Below are 13,742 nucleotides of genomic sequence, written 5' to 3'. Positions count from 1 at the left end.
CAAAATCTGGGCAGTTTTTACTACAGCAATCTTTTTTTATGGACCCTTGAACTTGGCATATTAGACAGTACACAGAAGCGCTTATTGCACCACCAGCCCAATATGCACCTGATATTCTCCATAGTCTTTGTGGTTGTGTTAAATCTGACAGAAGGGCTTCATACTAAGGCTACTGCTCTAAAGAAAACCAAAATCTGGGCAGTTTTTACTACAGCAATCTTTTTTTATGGACCCTTGAACTTGGCATATTACACAATTCACAGAAGCGCTTATTGCACCATCAGCCCAATTAGCACCTGATATTCTCCATAGTCTTTGTGGTTGTGTTAAATCTGACAGAAGGGCTTCATACTAGGGCTACTGCTCTAAAGAAAACCAAAATCTGGGCAGTTTTTACTACAGCAATATTTTTGTATGGACCCTTGAACTTGGCATATTACACAATTCACAGAAGCGCTTATTGCACCATCAGCCCAATTAGCACCTGATATTCTCCATAGTCTTTGAGGGTGTGTTAAATCTGACAGAAGGGCTTCATACTAGGGCTACTGCTCTAAAGAAAACCAAAATCTGGGCAGTTTTTACTACAGCAATCTTTTTTTATGGACCCTTGAACTTGGCATATTACACAATTCACAGAAGCGCTTATTGCACCATCAGCCCAATTAGCACCTGATATTCTCCATAGTCTTTGAGGGTGTGTTAAATCTGACAGAAGGGCTTCATACTAGGGCTACTGCTCTAAGGAAAACCAAAATCTGAGCAGTTTTTACTTTAGCAATCTTTTTTTATGGACCCTTGAACTTGGCATATTACACAATTCACAGAAGCACTTATTGCACCCTCAGCCCAATTAGCACCTGATATTCTCCATAGTCTTTGTGGTTGTGTTAAATCTGACAGAAGGGCTTCATACTAGGGCTACTGCTCTAAAGAAAACCAAAATCTGGGCAAATCTTACTACAGCAATCTTTTTTTATGGACCCTTGAACTTGGTATATTACACAATTCACAGAAGCACTTATTGCACCATCAGCCCAATTAGCACCTGATATTCTCCATAGTCTTTGAGGGTGTGTTAAATCTGACAGAAGGGCTTCATACTAGGGCTACTGCTCTAAAGAAAACCAAAATCTGGGCAGTTTTTACTACAGCAATATTTTTGTATGGACCCTTGAACTTGGCATATTACACAATTCACAGAAGCGCTTATTGCACCATCAGCCCAATTAGCACCTGATATTCTCCATAGTCTTTGAGGGTGTGTTAAATCTGACAGAAGGGCTTCATACTAGGGCGACTGCTCTAAAGAAAACCAAAATCTGGGCAGTTTTTACTTTAGCAATCTTTTTTTATGGACCCTTGAACTTGGCATATTACACAATTCACAGAAGCACTTGTTGCACATTATTATAATTTTAATAATTATTATATAAATTATATATATATTAAATATAATTATTAATTATGTTATGTTTTTCACTCTTGATGTTTTAGAGTTTCACCCCTTCATTGCTGAGCACTTTTTTTCTGCATCGTGGCCAATTTGTAGAGAATTTTTGTGTTTTTGTCAATTTCCCATTCATTCCCTATGGGGGTCATTCTTGACCGAAGACCAAAATCGTGACTAATTTTTTTACACCACTTAGCATGCTCGGATCATGAACTCAAATTTTTTTTGTGTTCACATACCTAACGCCAGAAAAGTCACCAAGTTTTGTAACATTCCGATGAAGCTGTGATTTTAAAAAATTCAAAACAGATTTTTGTAATCTGAATTTATTGGTGTGTATGTGTATAAAAGTGTGTTTGTATGTGTGTGTGTGGGGTGGGTGTGAATGTTTTGCACTCTTGATGTTGTAGAGTGTCGCCCCTTTACTGCGGTGTACTTTTTTTTTAGAATCGTGGCTGATTTGTAGATTGTACAGACAAAAAATCTGAGAATTTTTGTGTTTTTGTAAATTTCCCATTCATTTCCTATGGGTCGATCATTTTTGACCGAAGACCACGAGTGTGACTATTTTTTTTACGACCACTTAGCATGCTCGGATCATGACCTCAATTTTTTTTTGTATTCACATACCTAATGCCATAAAAGTCACCAAGTATCATAACCTTCCGATGAAGCTGATTTTTAGAAATTCAAAACAGAAAATTATTTGGTCAGAAATGACCGAGGACCATCTGAGGGTTAAGCAATCTTTTTTTTAATGGACCCTTGAACTTGGCATATTAGACAATACACAGAAGCGCTTATTACACCATCAGCCCAATTAGCACCTGATATTGTTTTGTTTTTTTCTTTGAAGAGTTAGGAAGCTCTTTTGAATTTTTATCTTACCAATCTTTTTCCTGGGATTCGATATTTCAGTCCACCAGATTTTTTAAAGTGGCGATTCCCCAAAATGAAATGTTTAAAGATTTCCACAATGCTTTGGTATGTCCATTATAATGAATAAAACAATTATTGCATTTGAATAATTTTTATCATAAAATAATGTCTTAATTCTATCGTACACTAAGCATAATTACACTTTAGTCATGTCCCTGAAATATTTACCGAAATGTGTAGTGTCTATAATTTCTATATAATAGTTTAAAACTAGATGAAAGACGCATCTCTTCAGCCAGGCATTCACATAATACTTACCTTTTATACTACAGTTGAATCAGATTGAATGCATTAATATTGCGAACAGCAGCTACGCTAATTATTTCCCATATGCTTTTCTGTTGTTACCGTCCCGAGGTAAACACAGATCGTCAGCTCCAGTTTGCATCCAGCCTCTCATGGAAACTACAGATTCTCCAACACCCGTGCAGAGACGACTCGGCGCCTGTGAAGAGACGACTCGACGCTGGCGATGTTTATGCCCTAAATCAATACACGATTAACTAACTGTATTTCTCTATGTACATTTCTGAAATGCACTTTCTGTAAAGCTGCTTTGAAACAATATGTATTGTGAAAAGTGCTATACAAATAAATTTGAATTGAATTCTAACCTTTGTTATAAATTGAATATTTTATGCAATGTGAGCACTTACATCAGGAATGTCAGCCACATCAGCAACAGAGATGTTCATACAGATATTCTAACCCAGAAAGGGCACAAAAGGAGACTAAATTAAAAATACAAGATGGAACGCATTGTCTACAAATTTCTACAAAAATAGAGACCACAGAAACACAATGTTTGATATGTGCCTAATGTGTGGTATTTAGAAAATGAATCATGTAGTTGAAAATAGTTTAAATATTACTAGTTACTAAACTCAATCCCAGTAGAAAGTGCACTTACAAACCAGAGGAAATGAACTGCAGTAAAACAGCAGCACAATATTTTCTTCGTACAATTTTTTGTTGCACTATCTTCCAATATTTGCCTGATTCAGGGAAGAAAACACAGAAAGTGATTGCTTTACTCTCGCTTTACAAAAAATGTAAAATAAGTTTTGTGACAAACCACACTGAAATCTCATGTTCTGCTCGTGTCAGTATTGCATCAGAAACTCTGCAGAATGACCGTAAATCATCTTTACAAACAGACTCAAAACACAAAGATCATCTATTTACAGCATTTATTTCAGAAATAACACATTAAAAAAGCAAAACAAACTAAACTTGCTCCTTCCACATTAGCGGGAGAAGCTGAAACGGGTGAGTCACGAGTCAGCGGAGGGTTAGCGGCTAGCAGAGGTTGGCGGGTCACACGAAGGTGATGCGCGAGCGGGCCTGGTTGATCTGCCACACGTTCAGCTCCTCGTACTCGTCGAGCGCGGCCTGGAACTGGGCCGGAGTGAAGCCGCGGGACACACAGCGCTGCTCTGCCTCGTTCATCCGCACGGATCGGGCCGAACCCTCGCCAGAGAGCTCCCGCAGGAGAGAGAAGATCACATCAGCAGGACGCTGAGCCCTGAGGACGACAGAGAGCATTCTGGGAGCTGCTCCACCAATCATGGGTTTAACTCAGGGATGGGCAACTTCAGTCCTGGAGGGCCACTGTTCTGCAGAGTTTAGCTCCAACCCTGATCAAACACACCTGAACCAGCTAATCAGCGTCTTAGGACTATTAGAAAACTTACAGGCAGGCGAGTTTTATCAGGGTTGGAGCTAAACTCTGCAGGACTGAAGTTGCCCATCCCTGAGTCACTGGTTTAACTGTTTCTGAGTCGCTTCACTGATCATATGTTAAAGTTTCTGAGCTGCGTGAAGCGCTGTAGAGGTGGAGAGTAGAGGTGGAGAGTAGAGGTGGAGTAGAGGTGGAGAGTAGAGGTGGAGAGTAGAGGTGGAGAGCAGAGGTGGAGAGCAGAGGTGGAGAGTAGAGGTGGAGAGCAGAGGTGGAGTAGAGGTGGAGAGCAGAGGTGGAGAGCAGAGGTGGAGAGTAGAGGTGGAGAGTAGAGGTGGAGAGTAGAGGTGGAGAGTAGAGGTGGAGAGTAGAGGTGGAGAGCAGAGGTGGAGAGCAGAGGTGGAGAGTAGAGGTGGAGAGCAGAGGTGAAGTAGAGGTGGAGAGCAGAGGTGGAGAGTAGAGGTGGAGAGCAGAGGTGGAGAGTAGAGGTGGAGAGCAGAGGTGGAGTAGAGGTGGAGAGCAGAGGTGGAGAGTAGAGGTGGAGAGCAGAGGTGGAGAGCAGAGGTGGAGAGCAGAGGTGGAGAGTAGAGGTGGAGAGTAGAGGTGGAGAGCAGAGGTGGAGAGCAGAGGTGGAGAGCAGAGGTGGAGAGCAGAGGTGGAGAGCAGAGGTGGAGAGCAGAGGTGGAGAGCAGAGGTGGAGAGCAGAGGTGGAGAGCAGAGGTGGAGAGTAGAGGTGGAGAGTAGAGGTGGAGAGCAGAGGTGGAGAGCAGAGGTGGAGAGCAGAGGTGGAGAGTAGAGGTGGAGTAGAGGTGGAGAGTAGAGGTGGAGAGCAGAGGTGGAGAGCAGAGGTGGAGAGCAGAGGTGGAGAGCAGAGGTGGAGAGCAGAGGTGGAGAGCAGAGGTGGAGAGCAGAGGTGGAGAGTAGAGGTGGAGTAGAGGTGGAGAGCAGAGGTGGAGAGCAGAGGTGGAGAGCAGAGGTGGAGAGCAGAGGTGGAGAGCAGAGGTGGAGAGCAGAGGTGGAGAGTAGAGGTGGAGAGCAGAGGTGGAGAGTAGAGGTGGAGAGTAGAGGTGGAGAGTAGAGGTGGAGAGCAGAGGTGGAGAGCAGAGGTGGAGAGTAGAGGTGGAGTAGAGGTGGAGAGTAGAGGTGGAGAGCAGAGGTGGAGAGCAGAGGTGGAGAGCAGAGGTGGAGAGTAGAGGTGGAGTAGAGGTGGAGAGTAGAGGTGGAGAGCAGAGGTGGAGAGCAGAGGTGGAGAGCAGAGGTGGAGAGTAGAGGTGGAGAGTAGAGGTGGAGAGCAGAGGTGGAGAGCAGAGGTGGAGAGCAGAGGTGGAGAGTAGAGGTGGAGTAGAGGTGGAGAGCAGAGGTGGAGAGCAGAGGTGGAGAGCAGAGGTGGAGAGCAGAGGTGGAGAGTAGAGGTGGAGAGTAGAGGTGGAGAGTAGAGGTGGAGAGTAGAGGTGGAGTAGAGGTGGAGAGTAGAGGTGGAGTAGAGGTGGAGAGCAGAGGTGGAGAGCAGAGGTGGAGAGCAGAGGTGGAGAGTAGAGGTGGAGTAGAGGTGGAGAGCAGAGGTGGAGAGCAGAGGTGGAGAGCAGAGGTGGAGAGCAGAGGTGGAGAGTAGAGGTGGAGAGCAGAGGTGGAGTAGAGGTGGAGAGTAGAGGTGGAGAGTAGAGGTGGAGAGTAGAGGTGGAGAGCAGAGGTGGAGAGCAGAGGTGGAGTAGAGGTGGAGAGTAGAGGTGGAGAGCAGAGGTGGAGAGCAGAGGTGGAGAGTAGAGGTGAAGTAGAGGTGGAGAGTAGAGGTGAAGTAGAGGTGGAGAGCAGAGGTGGAGAGTAGAGGTGGAGAGTAGAGGTGGAGAGCAGAGGTGGAGAGCAGAGGTGGAGAGCAGAGGTGGAGAGCAGAGGTGGAGAGTAGAGGTGGAGAGTAGAGGTGGAGAGTAAAGGTGGAGAGTAGAGGTGGAGAGCAGAGGTGGAGAGCAGAGGTGGAGAGCAGAGGTGGAGAGCAGAGGTGGAGTAAAGGTGGAGTAAAGGTGGAGAGTAGAGGTGGAGAGTAGAGGTGGAGAGTAGAGGTGAAGTAGAGGTGGAGAAGAGGGGGAGAAGAGGTGAAGTAGAGGTGGAGAGTAGAGGTGGAGAGTAGAGGTGAAGTAAAGGTGGAGTAGAGGTGGAGAGTAGAGGTGAAGTAGAGGTGGAGAGTAGAGGTGGAGAGTAGAGGTGGAGAGTAGAGGTGAAGTAGAGGTGGAGAAGAGGGGGAGAAGAGGGAGAGTAGAGGTGGAGAGTAGAGGTGAAGTAGAGGTGGAGAGTAGAGGTGAAGTAGAGGTGGAGAAGAGGTGAAGTAGAGGTGGAGAAGAGGGGGAGAAGAGGTGAAGTAGAGGTGGAGAGTAGAGGTGGAGTAGAGGTGGAGAGTAGAGAAGGAGAGTAAAGGTGGAGAGCAGAGGTGAAGTAGAGGTGGAGAGTAGAGGTGGAGAGTAGAGGTGGAGAGTAGAGGTGGAGAGTAGAGGTGGAGAGCAGAGGTGGAGAGCAGAGGTGGAGAGTAGAGGTGAAGTAGAGGTGGAGAAGAGGTGAAGTAGAGGTGGAGAGTAGAGGTGGAGAGTAGAGGTGAAGTAAAGGTGGAGTAGAGGTGGAGAGTAGAGGTGAAGTAGAGGTGGAGAGCAGAGGTGGAGAGTAGAGGTGGAAAGTAGAGGTGGAGTAGAGGTGGAGCAGAGGTGGAGAGCAGAGGTGGAGAGCAGAGGTGGAGAGCAGAGGTGGAGAGCAGAGGTGGAGAGCAGAGGTGGAGAGTAGAGGTGGAGTAGAGGTGGAGAGTAGAGGTGAAGTAGAGGTGGAGAGTAGAGGTGGAGAGTAGAGGTGGAGAGTAGAGGTGAAGTAGAGGTGGAGAAGAGGGGGAGAAGAGGTGAAGTAGAGGTGGAGAGTAGAGGTGGAGAGTAGAGGTGAAGTAAAGGTGGAGTAGAGGTGGAGAGTAGAGGTGAAGTAGAGGTGGAGAGTAGAGGTGGAGAGTAGAGGTGAAGTAGAGGTGGAGAAGAGGGGGAGAAGAGGTGAAGTAGAGGTGGAGAGTAGAGGTGAAGTAGAGGTGGAGAGTAGAGGTGAAGTAGAGGTGGAGAGTAGAGGTGGAGAAGAGGTGAAGCAGAGGTGGAGAAGAGGTGAAGTAGAGGTGGAGAGTAGAGGTGGAGTAGAGGTGGAGAGTAGAGAAGGAGAGTAAAGGTGGAGAGCAGAGGTGGAGAGCAGAGGTGGAGAGTAGAGGTGAAGTAGAGGTGGAGAGTAGAGGTGGAGAGCAGAGGTGGAGAGTAGAGGTGGAGAGTAGAGGTGGAGAGTAGAGGTGAAGTAGAGGTGGAGAGCAGAGGTGGAGAGCAGAGGTGGAGAGTAGAGGTGGAGAGTAGAGGTGGAGAGTAGAGGTGAAGTAGAGGTGGAGTAGAGGTGGAGAGCAGAGGTGGAGAGTAGAGGTGGAGAGTAGAGGTGGAGAGTAGAGGTGAAGTAGAGGTGGAGTAGAGGTGGAGAGCAGAGGTGGAGAGTAGAGGTGGAGAGTAGAGGTGGAGAGTAGAGGTGAAGTAGAGGTGGAGAGTAGAGGTGGAGAGCAGAGGTGGAGAGCAGAGGTGGAGAGCAGAGGTGGAGAGCAGAGGTGGAGAGCAGAGGTGGAGAGTAGAGGTGGAGAGTAGAGGTGGAGAGTAGAGGTGGAGAGTAGAGGTGGAGAGTAGAGGTGAAGTAGAGGTGGAGAGTAGAGGTGAAGTAGAGGTGGAGAGTAGAGGTGGAGAGTAGAGGTGGAGAGTAGAGGTGAAGTAGAGGTGAAGTAAAGGTGGAGTAGAGGTGGAGAGTAGAGGTGAAGTAGAGGTGGAGAGTAGAGGTGGAGAGTAGAGGTGAAGTAGAGGTGGAGTAGAGGTGGAGAGTAGAGGTGGAGAGCAGAGGTGAAGTAGAGGTGGAGAGCAGAGGTGGAGAGTAGAGGTGGAGAGTAGAGGTGGAGAGTAGAGGTGAAGTAGAGGTGAAGTAGAGGTGGAGTAGAGGTGGAGAGTAGAGGTGAAGTAGAGGTGGAGAGTAGAGGTGAAGTAGAGGTGGAGAGTAGAGGTGGAGAGTAGAGGTGGAGAGTAGAGGTGGAGAGTAGAGGTGGAGTAGAGGTGGAGTAGAGGTGGAGAGCAGAGGTGGAGAGTAGAGGTGGAGTAGAGGTGGAGTAGAGGTGGAGAGCAGAGGTGGAGAGCAGAGGTGGAGAGTAGAGGTGAAGTAGAGGTGGAGAGTAGAGGTGGAGAGTAGAGGTGGAGAGTAGAGGTGGAGAGTAGAGGTGGAGAGTAGAGAAGGAGAGTAGAGGTGGAGAGCAGAGGTGGAGAGCAGAGGTGGAGAGTAGAGGTGGAGAGTAGAGGTGGAGTGCAGAGGTGGAGAGTAGAGGTGGAGAGTAGAGGTGGAGAGCAGAGGTGGAGAGTAGAGGTGGAGAGTAGAGGTGGAGAGTAGAGGTGGAGAGCAGAGGTGGAGTAGAGGTGGAGAGCAGAGGTGGAGAGCAGAGGTGGAGAGCAGAGGTGGAGTGCAGAGGTGGAGAGTAGAGGTGGAGTAGACGTGGAGAGCAGAGGTGGAGAGTAGAGGTGGAGAGTAGAGAAGGAGAGTAGAGGTGGAGAGCAGAGGTGGAGTAGAGGTGGAGAGCAGAGGTGGAGAGCAGAGGTGGAGAGCAGAGGTGGAGAGCAGAGGTGGAGAGTAGAGGTGGAGTAGACGTGGAGAGCAGAGGTGGAGAGTAGAGGTGGAGAGTAGAGAAGGAGAGTAGAGGTGGAGAGCAGAGGTGGAGAGCAGAGGTGAAGTAGAGGTGGAGAGCAGAGGTGGAGAGTAGAGGTGGAGAGTAGAGAAGGAGAGTAAAGGTGGAGAGTAGAGGTGGAGAGCAGAGGTGGAGTAGAGGTGGAGAGTAGAGGTGGAGAGTAGAGGTGGAGAGTAGAGGTGGAGAGCAGAGGTGGAGAGCAGAGGTGGAGTAGAGGTGGAGAGTAGAGAAGGAGAGTAAAGGTGGAGAGTAGAGGTGGAGAGCAGAGGTGGAGAGTAGAGGTGGAGAGCAGAGGTGAAGTAGAGGTGGAGAGTAAAGGTGGAGAGTAGAGGTGGAGAGCAGAGGTGAAGTAGAGGTGGAGAGCAGAGGTGGAGAGTAGAGGTGGAGAGTAGAGGTGGAGAGTAGAGGTGGAGAGTAGAGGTGGAGAGCAGAGGTGGAGAGCAGAGGTGGAGAGCAGAGGTGGAGAGCAGAGGTGGAGAGCAGAGGTGGAGAGTAGAGGTGGAGAGTAGAGGTGGAGAGTAGAGGTGGAGAGTAGAGAAGGAGAGTAGAGGTGGAGAGCAGAGGTGGAGAGCAGAGGTGGAGAGCAGAGGTGGAGAGTAGAGGTGGAGAGCAGAGGTGGAGAGTAGAGGTGGAGTAGAGGTGGAGAGTAGAGGTGGAGAGCAGAGGTGAAGTAGAGGTGGAGAGTAGAGAAGGAGAGTAAAGGTGGAGAGTAGAGGTGGAGAGCAGAGGTGAAGTAGAGGTGGAGAGCAGAGGTGGAGAGTAGAGGTGGAGTAGAGGTGGAGAGTAGAGGTGGAGAGCAGAGGTGGAGAGCAGAGGTGGAGAGCAGAGGTGGAGAGTAGAGAAGGAGAGCAGAGGTGGAGAGCAGAGGTGGAGAGCAGAGGTGAAGTAGAGGTGGAGAGCAGAGGTGGAGAGTAGAGGTGGAGAGTAGAGGTGGAGAGTAGAGGTGGAGAGTAGAGGTGAAGTAGAGGTGGAGAGTAGAGGTGGAGAGTAGAGGTGGAGAGTAGAGGTGGAGAGTAGAGGTGGAGAGTAGAGGTGGAGAGTAGAGGTGGAGAGTAGAGGTGAAGTAGAGGTGGAGAGTAGAGGTGAAGTAGAGGTGGAGAGTAGAGGTGGAGAGCAGAGGTGGAGAGCAGAGTTGGAGTAGAGGTGGAGTAGAGGTGGAGAGTAGAGGTGGAGAGTAGAGGTAAAGTAGAGGTGAAGTAGAGGTGGAGAGCAGAGGTGGAGAGTAGAGGTGGAGTAGAGGTGGAGAGTAGAGGTGGAGAGTAGAGGTGGAGAGTAGAGGTGGAGAGTAGAGGTGGAGAGCAGAGGTGGAGAGCAGAGTTGGAGTAGAGGTGGAGAGCAGAGGTGGAGAGTAGAGGTGGAGAGTAGAGGTGAAGTAGAGGTGGAGAGTAGAGGTGGAGAGTAGAGGTGGAGAGTAGAGGTGGAGAGTAGAGGTGGAGAGTAGAGGTGGAGAGTAGAGGTGGAGAGTAGAGGTGAAGTAGAGGTGGAGAGTAGAGGTGAAGTAGAGGTGGAGAGTAGAGGTGGAGAGCAGAGGTGGAGAGCAGAGTTGGAGTAGAGGTGGAGTAGAGGTGGAGAGTAGAGGTGGAGAGTAGAGGTAAAGTAGAGGTGAAGTAGAGGTGGAGAGCAGAGGTGGAGAGTAGAGGTGGAGTAGAGGTGGAGAGTAGAGGTGGAGAATAGAGGTGGAGAGTAGAGGTGAAGTAGAGGTGGAGAGTAGAGGTGGAGAGCAGAGGTGGAGAGCAGAGTTGGAGTAGAGGTGGAGAGTAGAGGTGGAGAGTAGAGGTGGAGAGCAGAGGTGGAGAGTAGAGGTGGAGAAGAGGTGGAGAGTAGAGAAGGAGAGTAAAGGTGGAGAGTAGAGGTGGAGAGCAGAGGTGGAGTAGAGGTGGAGAGTAGAGGTGGAGAGTAGAGGTGGAGAGCAGAGGTGGAGAGCAGAGGTGGAGAGTAGAGGTGAAGTAGAGGTGGAGAGTAGAGGTGGAGAGTAGAGAAGGAGAGTAAAGGTGGAGAGTAGAGGTGGAGAGCAGAGGTGGAGAGTAGAGGTGGAGAGCAGAGGTGAAGTAGAGGTGGAGAGTAGAGAAGGAGAGTAAAGGTGGAGAGTAGAGGTGGAGAGCAGAGGTGAAGTAGAGGTGGAGAGCAGAGGTGGAGAGTAGAGGTGGAGTAGAGGTGGAGAGTAGAGGTGGAGAGCAGAGGTGGAGAGCAGAGGTGGAGAGCAGAGGTGGAGAGTAGAGAAGGAGAGTAGAGGTGGAGAGCAGAGGTGAAGTAGAGGTGAAGTAGAGGTGGAGAGTAGAGGTGGAGAGCAGAGGTGGAGAGCAGAGGTGGAGAGCAGAGGTGGAGAGCAGAGGTGGAGAGCAGAGGTGGAGTGCAGAGGTGGAGAGTAGAGGTGGAGAGTAGAGGTGGAGAGCAGAGGTGGAGAGTAGAGGTGGAGAGTAGAGGTGGAGAGTAGAGGTGGAGAGTAGAGGTGGAGAGCAGAGGTGGAGTAGAGGTGGAGAGCAGAGGTGGAGAGCAGAGGTGGAGAGCAGAGGTGGAGAGCAGAGGTGGAGAGTAGAGGTGGAGTAGAGGTGGAGAGCAGAGGTGGAGAGTAGAGGTGGAGAGTAGAGAAGGAGAGTAGAGGTGGAGAGCAGAGGTGGAGAGCAGAGGTGGAGTAGAGGTGGAGAGTAGAGAAGGAGAGTAAAGGTGGAGAGTAGAGGTGGAGAGCAGAGGTGGAGAGTAGAGGTGGAGAGCAGAGGTGAAGTAGAGGTGGAGAGTAGAGAAGGAGAGTAAAGGTGGAGAGTAGAGGTGGAGAGCAGAGGTGAAGTAGAGGTGGAGAGCAGAGGTGGAGAGTAGAGGTGGAGTAGAGGTGGAGAGTAGAGGTGGAGAGTAGAGGTGGAGAGTAGAGGTGGAGAGTAGAGGTGGAGAGTAGAGGTGGAGAGCAGAGGTGGAGAGCAGAGGTGGAGAGCAGAGGTGGAGAGCAGAGGTGGAGTAGAGGTGGAGAGTAGAGGTGGAGAGTAGAGGTGGAGAGTAGAGGTGGAGAGTAGAGGTGAAGTAGAGGTGAAGTAGAGGTGGAGAGTAGAGAAGGAGAGTAAAGGTGGAGAGTAGAGGTGGAGAGCAGAGGTGGAGTAGAGGTGGAGAGTAGAGGTGGAGAGCAGAGGTGGAGAGCAGAGGTGGAGAGCAGAGGTGGAGAGCAGAGGTGGAGAGTAGAGGTGGAGAGCAGAGTTGGAGTAGAGGTGGAGTAGAGGTGGAGAGTAGAGGTGGAGAGCAGAGGTGGAGAGCAGAGGTGGAGAGCAGAGGTGGAGAGCAGAGGTGGAGAGTAGAGGTGGAGAGTAGAGGTGAAGTAGAGGTGGAGAGTAGAGGTGGAGAGCAGAGGTGGAGAGCAGAGGTGGAGAGCAGAGTTGGAGTAGAGGTGGAGTAGAGGTGGAGTAGAGGTGGAGTAGAGGTGGAGAGTAGAGGTGGAGAGTAGAGGTGGAGAGTAGAGAAGGAGAGTAAAGGTGGAGAGTAGAGGTGGAGAGCAGAGGTGGAGAGTAGAGGTGGAGAGTAGAGGTGAAGTAGAGGTGAAGTAGAGGTGGAGAGTAGAGGTGGAGAGCAGAGGTGGAGAGTAGAGTTGGAGTAGAGGTGGAGAGTAGAGGTGGAGAGTAGAGGTGGAGAGCAGAGGTGGAGAGTAGAGGTGGAGTAGAGGTGGGGAGAGTAGAGGTGGAGTAGAGGTGGGGAGAGTAGAGGTGGAGAGTAGGCTTGTTGCGATAGTCGGTGTTACCGGTGATACACGGTGTTTAACCCACCTACCGGTCATAGCACTTGACCACCGTCACCGTCCCCATCGTGTTGAAGTTTTAGCCTATAGTAATAAAGCACTTAATTCAGTTAGTGACTATGTGCCTTCTTAATTTAGCGTAAGCGGAACGAGCGCCGCAGTAAAGCAGCAGGTGTCCAATTTCATTTATCATTTGAGGAGAGTGAGGCGAGCTAACTGGCAAAGGATGGCGGAAGATCTGGTTTCAAAGAGAAATGCAAACGTGAGTTTAATTTTTATATTAGCTTTTTTTTTTTGCACTTAAGTGTCCAGTGATTATTCGGGTAGGCTACCTTATTTAACGAAGTTTTTGATGTTCGTTCGTTTCATATTCGATGGTTGTGCGGTGTTTTTTTTTTTTTTTTTTTTAGCTGAAAAAGGCAGGCACTTTATTTAACGAATAGTGATTTTTTATATATAATTTCTTGTTTGATACTTGCACGATGTGTGCAGTGGTTCGTTTTGTTAATAAATGCACTTTAAAGGTGTTTCATAAGTGCTTTTGTTTAGTTTTTACATGGTGTGTTAAGTTATTATTCATTTTGCAATAAAGATGTGTGTAATACAAGCGAGTGTCTTATTGTTTTGTGTATTTTTATCAAGAATAAAATAAATTAACCCATGATTAATTCAAACAAATGCTACTGAATTGCTGCTAATTAAAGTGAAAGTAAATTGAGACGTGTGCACGTGCGCATTTTCGGCCACCCGAAATCCCCGACACGCAACCCCGGTGACACCGGGATTACCGGTTTTTTTACACGTCGATTAACCGGTGGAAAAAATCCGTCACCGCAACATCCCTAGTGGAGAGTAGAGGTGGAGAGTAGAGGTGGAGAGTAGAGGTGGAGAAGAGGTGAAGTAGAGGTGGAGAAGAGGTGAAGTAGAGGTGGAGAGTAGAGGTGGAGAGTAGAGGTGAAGTAGAGGTGGAAAGTAGAGGTGGAGAGCAGAGGTGGAGAGCAGAGGTGGAGAGTAGAGGTGGAGAGTAGAGGTGGAGAGTAGAGGTGGAGAGCAGAGGTGGAGAGCAGAGGTGGAGAGCAGAGGTGGAGAGTAGAGGTGAAGTAGAGGTGGAGAGTAGAGGTGAAGTAGAGGTGGAGAGCAGAGGTGGAGAGTAGAGGTGGAGAGTAGAGGTGGAGAGTAGAGGTGGAGAGCAGAGGTGGAGAGCAGAGGTGGAGAGTAGAGGTGGAGAGTAGAGGTGGAGAGTAGAGAA

At 49.1% G+C, this 13,742-nt stretch overlaps 1 protein-coding gene across 1 annotated transcript in view; it reads right to left on the bottom strand.

Moving 5' to 3' along the window:
- Positions 1 to 3,567: 3,567 nt before the first annotated feature.
- Positions 3,568 to 13,742, bottom strand: part of mcm7 (minichromosome maintenance complex component 7) — a 29,101-nt gene continuing 18,926 nt past the window's right edge. Inside the window, exon 15 of the mRNA XM_081383055.1 lies at positions 3,568 to 3,917. Coding sequence (XP_081239181.1) covers positions 3,710 to 3,917 — 208 coding nt within the window. The 3' untranslated portion in view covers positions 3,568 to 3,709. The remainder of the gene's footprint in view (positions 3,918 to 13,742) is intronic.

Source organism: Scardinius erythrophthalmus (assembly GCF_964197995.2).
Source record: "Scardinius erythrophthalmus genome assembly, chromosome: 13".
Classification (NCBI taxonomy): domain Eukaryota; kingdom Metazoa; phylum Chordata; class Actinopteri; order Cypriniformes; family Leuciscidae; genus Scardinius; species Scardinius erythrophthalmus.
This window is presented reverse-complemented; position numbering and strand designations above follow the sequence as displayed.